Here is a 10,670-nt window from a genome sequence, read left to right as displayed (position 1 = left end):
GGCTGTCTGTTTGTTTACTTCGATGAGCTGGGTTGAGTAATAATAATATGTTTCAAGTTGATTATCAGTTTTATGAATAAATCGTAGCAGGAGATTAACTAAAACAAAATACAATAAACTGTCTAAAACATAGCGAAGCAACACAAACACGGGTGTAATAAAACCTTGGAACACGCTTGCCTATTTAGTGATAGTAGCAGACTGTTTCGTAGAAAAATGCAGATGATATTTCTATAGCTGGCCTATATTGCTGACTCCAGTAAGCCCTTAAACACCCATGTCAGGCAGGCTGTGGGCCAGAATACAGGTTAGTTTGACCCAGTCTGTGGTTTTGATGAGGACTGCATGGCACTCCCTGGTGGCCGGGGAGGGTATTAACTGAAATGTCTTCCTTAGGCCTCCTTCCATTTTGCCAAAAATTTGAATTTATTTCATTATTTTAAAGACTTGTCCATACAAATAATGCCAAGAGGACCAAGATTTAAGAGATGGACAGAGCCTGTTACTACTGAAAAAATGCATTATAAATTATACACATTATAAATTAATGAGTTAGTTCATTTGAATAGATTAGGTATTAATACCTCACTACAAAAATACTTAAAGTAAAAACCCTACATCGGCCCTTTGAAGTTGTAGTTGAGTAAAAGTACACACGTATTCATAACAAAATACACTTGAAATATCAAAAGTAAAAGTAAAGCTCAAAAATTACTGATGCATTAACAAGTAAGCACTTAAATGTTGTAGTAGCTTATTTAAACTTCATCCTTAACTAGCATCCATATATACTCGAATATTGCTGCAACTCAAGGAAGCCCATCTTCACTTGATCAGCAGTGGTGAAAATAATATTTACTCAAGTATTGTACTCTAGTACTCTAACTATAAGTACGATTTTGAATGCATGAATTATTTCTCCACCATGGTGTTGCAACATTTACATAAGTAAACGATTACTTCCTCCACCACTGAGCAGAAGTGTAAAGTGCAGTACTTGAGTTCGTCCTCCACCACCACCAACCATTGGAAATCAGCTAAAAAACATACGCCACTAACGCAACAACGTTCGCAACAGGTCTTTGGAGTTTACGAGGAGCGCTTGAAGGCAGCACGGGAGCAGCTCGCCATAGTGGTGCCACAGTGCCAACGGCACAAGAAGCAGCTCCTCTGGAGAAAAGTGAGAGCCAACGCCCCACTGTCAGCTCCTCAGACCCTCCCTCTTCTCACACACAGAGCTGAGCGTTTTTTTGTGCAGAGCTTCTGTGCTCGTGACTGAGCTCAACCAGGAGACGTTTTTTACATCGGAGAAGTTGATTCATCAGAGTGGAAGGACAGAAAAAAAAAAAAAAAAACGCGCTAACGGGAGAACTCTTTTCCTGTCGTCGGTTGCTGGCGACGAGGCTCTAACACACAAACATACAGTCGGTGTATATACGTCAAGAAGATAGTAGTTACCAGAATGGCTGATTCTACCGCGTCCAGCTCCGGTGCCAACTGCTTGGAGAAGCTGAAAAATTACGTGAGGACCCAAAAGGGGGTTATCCTCACTGCAGAAATAGTAAGTTCACTGACACGTGTTGCTTTTAGCTGTTATGTATGAACTGTTGCAACCGTTTACAAAACCTGCTTTATAATATGTTGTGTGTACCAATGCATAAGTAGCATGCAACAAGCCTCATTAATATTTCATATATTAAAGTGGTTTAATGTAGCCTACATGGTTGTTATTGATTTGTCTCACTATTATGCTCGACAGAAGAAAGGCATTTGTTCCTTCTGTCACCAATTTTTTTCAGTATTGTTCTATTGAACGCTGTGTCATCTCGCAGTCTTGTAAGGAATGGTACGCATGTGGTCTGGAGGCGGTTTAAGGGATCATGAACTGAGGTTAAGGGTTTCCACCTGTCGCTTGTGCTCCACCGTTTTCTTATTTGGCACCAAAGAGCCAACATGTTGAGGGTTTAGCAGCAGAGGAAAGGTCATGCGGGTTAACTCGACCTGGTGACTGCTGTCAGGCGTCTCCTGTTTATACTTATACTTACATTGCAGTCGGCATGTGTTGGCAGGTAGCGGTAGCCTTAATATGGTGAGAGTATGCATTGCATATCACATTCCTACAAGTATAAAAGGCTCATGAAGTGAGGGTTTTTTCCCCACTTTATGTCTTAGCACATCTGGCTGTAGTTAAGAGGATTATATACACCTATAGTGGCCGACATAGGAACATCAGAGCAAAAGTGGTGTGGGTTTAAGTGTCCCACTTTCTTGCAAGATACAACCACTTCCTGTCTAGGAAGTCTTTTTTTTTTTTTTTTTTTTGTATTCTCTCCTTGACCATTGTTTTCACATCATTGCCTTTGTTTGCATTTCACAGAGGTGTGTTCTCTTAACACATGACTGCTTTGACCTTCAATACTTTACATAATTTATGCATTTAAAAAAAATCTGATTCTCGCCAAGCACATAGCAACATAGTATTATCACTTATCTCACAGTAGCTTGCAGAGTTCATACAATGTTATTGAGCTTCTGTGTGCTACTTTCGAAGGCAAGGTCCTGCTCTCATAACTCAATGGACTCGTTATAAAGCAGGCTTTCAGATGTTGGTGGTCAGTGGTCCGCCCACTGTAAAGTCTTTTTCTTTTTTTTTTCCAGAAGTAATGGAAATTCCAGGCTGTGTGTGAAGCTTGTTCCTGGGAACAAAGAATGCGTGAATTGCTTAGCACACATCTTTTGGTGTGCCGATCACAGATAGCTTCAGTGGATACACTCGGTAGTTTGTTGTATCCTCGCCCACTCACGTCTTTACTGGAGCCTGATGAACCTTTTTAAAGGAAGTCATCTCTGATGGTGGATGTCTAAAACTGCTTACAGGGCAGGGAGAGAGGGGTGTGGGAGGCAAACAGGAAGGCAAATGTCATTACTGCTTGTTAATTCCAATCTATTGGGAGATTGGGTATTTAACCCCAGCAGCCAGTTTTAAATCCTCCAGTTGATAAAACCAAATCTAAAGGAATAAATCAGCTGTCTGTAAATTGTGTCAACATGGCTCGTCAAATTACATTTAGTTATTTAGCTGTTAATCTGGCTGTCAAGAGGCAAACTTGAACATGTTTGAAGCTGCAGAACATAAAGACCACAGTCACACACACACCCATGTAAAGTCAAATTCAGTTTGTCATGTGGATAAGCCAGGAGCGATAAGTGAGTGTGAGTCATGCACTGAGCTGATCTTTCACCTCACTTTTAATATCACTTTTAATAAGCGCTCACATTCTCTTATGACTGGAGAGCATTTTTTAGGTGACCTCCCTTTTTTTTTTTTGAAAGAATGGATAAAGGGAGGAAAGCAGGCAGAAGAATGACAGTTGAATAAATGACTAGGTGTCATAATAAGCGAGGAAGTGATGAAATTAAACTGAACTTTCCATTTTTCTCTCTCCGTACACTTTAGTGAGAAAATGTAGTTGACTTCCCTAGCAACCGTTGCTGTTTGGTGTGTCTCCGTACAACGGACGAGCTCTTGGCTCTGACGCTGCTGCTGACTATAATTAGCCGAGCCTTCACAACTATTTCCCTCCAGTCGTTTTTTTTAAAAGAGCAGCTCATTATACTGATGTGAACAGACCCTCGCTGGGATCCTAAACGCTGACCCATGCAAACAGATCCGCAGCTGTAGGAGACATAAAGGTGTCAACATCTCGCAGCCTTTCTTGTTCTGAGGGACACTTGTGTTCGCGGGTGTTTCTCTGTGTGACGGCCTCCTCAGTGGCCGGCTCTGGCCCCGTATAAAGCCTCTTTTGTGTAGGACCTTGGCCTCGGCCCGCCCGGCTACTCTACAGAGGCAGCCTGTGCCGGCCTCCAGAACACATGAACTACTGATGCATGCGGCTGGCTGGCTGCGCGTTTGTGCAGCAGTTGCGGGTGAGGGGAGGGGGAGCGTTGGTGACAGATGTAGGACTAGTGTCGGTTACATCATGCGTGTATCATTTAGACTGCAGAGATTTGACACTGGCTCCTGAGTCGTCTGTGTCTGAGAATAAAACATTGCAATGTGCTTTAAAAAAATATATACGTCAGTCTGATTCATTAAGTACGCGTTTTATATTTGATAGGAAAATATTAATGTATGTTATATAGTTATTAATGTACTAAAGTGTATTAGAACTGCAAAGATTTATCGAAAGAAAATGTATTGAAAATAATTTTTAATAATCATAATAAATATTTTCAAGCAAAATATGCCAAACATTTAACGGTCCCAGTCTCTCAAATGTGAAAATATAGATTTTCCTTGTTTTGAATTGTAGTTAATAGAATGTTTTGGGGTTTTGGACTGTCCTTCAGACAAAATCTTTTTTTTCAAGTATATAAAAATGTACATATGTCACATTTCTAAATGCAACTTTTGCAAATGTGTATGACAGTGCACAGGTATTATGAATCTATGTTGTAGAACAGGACAATAAACTAAATGCTTAAATGGAATGACTTGTACTGTTAACCCGTTGAAATGTCCACTCCTTCACAGCTGTCATATGTCCGTGTGGTGTGACTATCCACCCACACAGTTTGACAGCAGTGAACAATAGCTGTATTGACAACAAAACGGCTGATACTGGTTGAGGGCCGTAGGCTGCCTGCCTGAGTTTATGATTTCTGCACATTGGCAGCATTTTAGTGGAATGGACTGAGAAGAATGCCCGCTGACTTTTTTTTTTTTTTTCTCGTGTGGAAAAATAAGATCTTGATGGAACAAACGTGTGCTGGTAATGTAAAGAAGAAAGCAGCATGTGATGGACAGACTGACAGAGTGCATTATAGTCCATCCAGTTGTCTCACTGTGCAGAAAATATTTAGTTCTTTGATAAAAGGCTTGTTATTATGTGGATGTTGAATTGTAAGCTGACTGGAGTAAATGAAACAACGAGGCCTTTGTTTGGAGTGATTTACTGTCTGACTGGCTTCGGCTATTGAAGTGGACACAGATCTTTTTTTCTGTTACTGAGCATTCAGATGATTTGTCACCTGTAAAGTGACAGGAGAGACATTTGGGCATCTGTTAATAACCCTCAAGTATTGTGGGATATCTTCACCATCCTCAAAATCATTAATCTCTCCCGTTTTTAATTCCTTTCCCCAACATTCTCTTTTCCCTTCGACCCTTCTCAGTTAATCAGTTTCATTATCATCATCTGCTACGGTGCATCCACCACTGGAGGCTACTCCTCCGTGGCCATCTGCGAGATGATCTTCTCCATGGTCTTCTTCGGCATCTTCATGATGGAGGTGGACAAGCAAATCCTAGTGGTCAACTGGGTCTGGAGCGTGAGTCCTCTACGTGTCTTACTATCTTACAGCAAGCACACACACACACACTGATGCACACGTGTGCCTCGTTGCACAAGGCTTCATCTTCGGCTTCATCTTCCGCTTCCCTCCTTTGTGCAGGACCTTTTCCGTGCTGGTATTGGTGCAGTCCTTTACCTCATCGTCTCTCTGATCAACGTGGTTGGAGGTTCCAGGGACGGCGCTCGTATTGCAGGCGGGGTGAGTCAAGCTGCCCTGAAACTGCTCATATGTTTATTGCTTGTTTTGACAACTATTAACTGTTATCGATTAATCTGTTTTGTTGTAGGTGTAGGAACTCATAGATGTAGAAACTGAAACTAAAGGGTTCAGTCACTATTGAGTAACATGAATATTTCAAACCATATCTCCTGCTTCCTTCCTGTTTAAGTCTAGTAAAGAGCACGAGACTTTGTCACAGTGTCAGACAAACTGAATCCACAGGTCCTTTAGTTCATGCAGGTCAGAGACTTGTCTTCATGTTGTTGTGAGCGACAGTTTTCAAACAGGTTTGAATTGATCGTAGCCAATGAAAAGGCTGCATTTGTAGTTGGAGATGAGCCTGAGACGAAAAAAGAGTGGCATCCATTTAGAGTGCAGCCACTAATTATATTTTTAATGCAATAAGAGTCATTAAACGAGCTTCATGGGAAATGAAAAGGAGCTGGAGTGATATCAAACATCAAAAATGCACACACTAATGACAGCAGGTTATAAAACTGAGGTAAATGTAGTAACAGAGCCTGTAGTGGCATTACGATTAAAGGAACAGTGTGAAGCAGTTAGGGCGATCTATTGGCAGAAATAGAATATAATATTATTAAGTATGTTTTCTTGAATAAGAATCGTTGTGTTTTTGCTACTTTAGAATGAGCCGTTTACATCTACATACGGAGCAGGTCCTCTTTACGTGGTCCGTCATGTTGCACCGCCATGTTTCTACAGTAGCCCAGAATGGACAAACCAAACACTGGCTCTAGATAGGACCTTTTGTGTTTTTGCGTGAGCCACCAAACAGTATATGTTTGAGACTACTGAATACATTACATCTGCACCTGAACAGCTGACACAAATTTGACCCACAGTGACTGTGATCTTGTAATCAGTATGTCTTCTGGTGTGAGCCGCACAACAGATCTTAGATTTTGAAAGTCACTTGTCTGTAGCTATGTAACATAAAATATGACTTTATATTACAGCAGACATGTCCAAAGTCCGGCCCGCGGGCCAATCACGGCCCGAGGTCCGATTTTATATGGCCCGCACCTTCTGTCTTAAAATGCATTATTTATGGCCCGCCAGCACAGTCAAAACGGAATGAATAAATCATACAAACTCAACATGCAATTCTTCTTTTTACCTCATGGTGGCAGCACCACTCTGTAACTGTCTGGCTGTTTGAAATTGGCTCTGACCCTTGAACTGTCATGTTACGGCAAGTAAAAAAAAAAAAAAAAAGGAAAGTCGATAATAAGGGCCGCCGCTTCCAGGAGAGGTGGAGATCGCAATATTTTTTTCACCGAAAACCGAAACAACTGTCTGCCTAATTAGTCATGAGACTGTTGCCTTGTTAAAGGAATATAATGTAAATAGACACTACGAGACCAAACATGCTAATGCTACAACAAGCTATCAGAGAGCGACCGAGCTAGAAAAGTGAAGCAACTCCAAGATAACTTGGCCACACAGCAGCGGTCCTTTTCACATGAAAACATCATCAAAGTAAGCTACGAAGTGGCCATGGTAATTGCTAAACATGACAAACATGACAAAGTTTATCAAAGACTGTGTTATGAAAATAGCAGAAAACATAATTGCCCCGAGAAGAAGACCGAGTTTGCTAATGTTTGCCTGGCTCGTAACACTGAAGAGCTATCATCAGATACTAAGAGACAACTTGATTTGTTTCGTTAGCCTGTTTCATGTGTGTTGAACTTAAATGTGAGACAACTTTTCATTACCCTCACTAAGTCATATTTAAGATTGTCTTGAGGTGAGAATATTGATCGGTTTCTATGTAATTAGCTTTTAGATGGCTTGTTCTTTGTGTTATCTGACTTTCAAGATGTGAAAGAAAGGCAGAATAGTTGTTGAGATGTGTTCACACATGAATGCTTACATTTGGTTACATTGCTATTTGCTGTCATTGAAAATAAAATGATTACATAACAATGTATGTATAGGCTACTTGTATTGTTTAAAATAATGTCAGCAGGGACTGTTGACCCTTGGGCATTTTCACATTATCAAATCTGGCCCTCTTTGAAAAAAGTTTGGACACCCCTGTGGTAAAATAACAATGTCAGGAAGTAAAGTGACATTTTTTTTTATCAACCTGACAAAATTAAGTTCTTGTGGGAAGAAAAGAAAAGGCAACAATGTAACTTCTTTACATTCTAATAGAATGTAAATAAGTTACATTGTATCAGAATGTAACTTCTTTACATTCTAATAGAATGTAAAGAAGCTACAGTGTATAGAATGATTCTATTGAAGTTATTCCTTTTTTAAAATGTTTTAGATGAGTCACTAATCACTTTAAAATAGTGATTATAGCTGCTTACATTTGGTTACATTGCTATTTGCTGTCATTGAAAATAAAATGATTAAATAACAATGTATGTATAGGCTACTTGTATTGTTTAAAATAATGTCAGCAGGGACTGTTGGCCCTTGGGCATTTTCACATTATCAAATCTGGCCCTCTTTGAAAAAAGTTTGGACACCCCTGTATTACAGTGTTTTCTAGTATTTCTACTTCTTTTTTTGCATTAATCAACACTGAGGTTTATGTGGACGGTGAGTTATATTATTGTGGTGATTCTGATCCTGGGTTATTGTTCCTTAGGTGTTTGGTTTGATTGCCGGTCTGCTGTTTGCCTATGACACCTACACCATCTACCTGCAAATCAAGAGCACCAGGCAGCACACGGCAGCTTCCACCGGTGAGTGCAGCAGATATTCACTTGACTGATGCACTAAAAACACGCTCTATATGACAATAATCTGCCTTATTTCATGTGTTCAACAAGTTTGTCTTACTTTTTCTTTTTATACAGATGAAAGAGTTTAAACACTCCAAGACACATGTGCTTCTGCCAAGAACACAGCAGAAAAACATAAGAAGAGGAATTTATGCAGGTTAACGTAAGAGTGGATCACAAAGGACGATGGACAGCACAATGTTCAGGTCACAGTTTAATCAATGCCACTGTATGGTGTGAACAGACGAGAGATTTCTTTTAGGGCCGTGCCTGAGAGGAGCACGATGTAAGTGAGTGGTACTGAACATCTGTACCTGCACGTTAAGACAAAATCTTGTCTGCAACAAGAGGAATTAAACCTTTACTCCAACCTCAATGAACCACTGATTAAAAAAGGGAAAACAGTAAATAATAGACACTGGTTGTCATCAAGCAGCTTGTCTAATACACATGTGTATTGTTTAATGGACTGTTGTAGTGAGTAGTAACTGTGTCATTTGGACTTTAGAAGTAACTGACACATGCATGTGGTGTTTAAGGAATTGTTTAACATCATAATGATTCACTTCTTCAGTGTGTTTCCTGTATTTCCAGAGAGATTCCTCAGCTGGACAAACATTTCCTTCTCTGTTATTTAATCATCTCTTTAGAGTTCTCCCGTGTGTTTCAGTGCCTTAGACTGTCATTCTAATTAACAAGTTCCTTCATGTTGTTCGTCTTATACTCTTGAAGCCTAAACATTTGAGTCAGCAAACTTTTGGCCGTTTTTGTACTAAGTAGAGTTGAGTCTGCATCATTAGACGTCAATTAACCATCAGCAACATGTTTCTTATTTTAATTACAGTGTCCAGTTTCACCTGTCTACTTTGATTCTTGCTCAGGTTGTTTTCCTTTCTTACATTTGTAATACATTTTAAAGGTGCAGAATACATGTTGCCATTTTATACAGTCCAGAAGTGGGGTCCAGTTTCTTTGGTTCAAGTTTATTTGATGAAGAAAAATCACATAGTTTGAATTTTATGAAGTGAATAGCACAATTTGAATATCTTCTGTAACTGTTCCTTCTCCCATTCGGTTGTTATTTGTCCAAGTAAAACATTGCCTTATTGTTTTTTTTTAACATGCTTTACAAGAGTCTGCTGTTTAATTTCAAAATTCAAAGCAGCCTTGCTTTGGGAAATAAAAGCCATTGTTACTACAGAGAAATTTGTTTTTGTTACTTAAATTGTTCGCTCATCTTACATTTTAACCGTGATGTTTGAAAACGTCTTTATTCAACAATAACTTGAACTGACTGCATACACGTAGAAATGTTTGCCGGATATATTTTCACTGTAACTTGTCTTCTCTCAGATTGCCACTAGAGGGAAGAAGACACATTGCTAAATGGAGGTTCCCTCTATCCCATCAGCTAAGAGTTAGTAATTAAGTTTATAAGAGTCAACCGAACAAAAGCGTCAACATGACTATAGTTGTGTTTGCTGCAGTCACTCATTAGGTTGTTAGTATTCAGATTTGATCAGGAACTATGTTTTTACACTCTGCCAGGATTTGTACTGACCTGGTGCAGCAGGTCTCTGTGATCTCTAATCTCTTTTGATATGCATGCTGCCCCACTCTTCACGTTTATGAAAATCCTTTTCCCATGCAGGTTTTCCTGTCTTTCCATTGCAATAACTATTACAGTACACTAGCCCAATGTCATTTTAGAGACCTACAGTGGAATGGTAATCTGTTGTTTGGGGCCATACTGACTTGTTATCAAACTAATTCCCCATGTTAAGGCTGCTGTAGTGGCCAGAGTGTATTAATAACGTTTCCCTCCAAACACAGCTGTGTTCATATTTCCTTGACCAAATTGACATGTAGGAATATTTATTAAACTGACTCCTCCTATGCTCTGAATGTTTTCCTGTTGTAACAATATGAACCAGTCTCGAGTCGAGAAAGAAGGGTTTGATTGCACTTGTATGTACTTGTAGCCTAGGTGAAGTGAAGGCCAAACTTTAGGACCGTTGGCTGCCTGCGTTCAGGTTTCTGGACAGGGGAGGTAGGTTGGAGCTTCGTCAAGTTACATAGCTACTGTCAGAACGGAGCTCACACCTTCAAAATAAAAGCGACCACAGTTTTAGTTAGAAATTAAAGATTTTGTAGGTAAACATTATGACCAATAAAACATTTGTATGTGTATTTAATAAAAACGTATATCTTAATTTTGCTTTTAGTTTGGGCCTGCTAAAGAAATGTCGAACTTGGACGTTAAGAAGTATTTTACTTTGAAAGACCAGCCGGAAGTCGTGTTTTTATTTCAGTTAGGCTAGCTTGTCAGGTGCC

General features: G+C 39.7%; 1 protein-coding gene across 1 annotated transcript; it reads left to right on the top strand.

Annotated features, from left to right (window-relative positions):
- Window positions 1-1,034: 1,034 nt before the first annotated feature.
- Window positions 1,035-9,542, top strand: plp2b (proteolipid protein 2b). The gene is made up of 5 exons (XM_076098944.1): window positions 1,035-1,561; window positions 5,176-5,331; window positions 5,455-5,553; window positions 8,201-8,297; window positions 8,412-9,542. The coding sequence occupies exons 1-5, from the start codon at window positions 1,463-1,465 to the stop codon at window positions 8,423-8,425; spliced, it is 465 nt and encodes a 154-aa protein (XP_075955059.1). The 5' UTR covers window positions 1,035-1,462; the 3' UTR covers window positions 8,426-9,542.
- Window positions 9,543-10,670: the final 1,128 nt, after the last annotated feature.

This window comes from Anarhichas minor, unplaced genomic scaffold (assembly GCF_050575085.1).
Source record: "Anarhichas minor isolate MPS153535 unplaced genomic scaffold, ASM5057508v1 ptg000003l, whole genome shotgun sequence".
In the NCBI taxonomy this organism is placed as follows: Eukaryota; Metazoa; Chordata; class Actinopteri; order Perciformes; family Anarhichadidae; genus Anarhichas; species Anarhichas minor.
The sequence above is the reverse complement of the archived record's forward strand: the minus strand, read 5'-3'. Positions and strand labels throughout refer to the sequence as shown.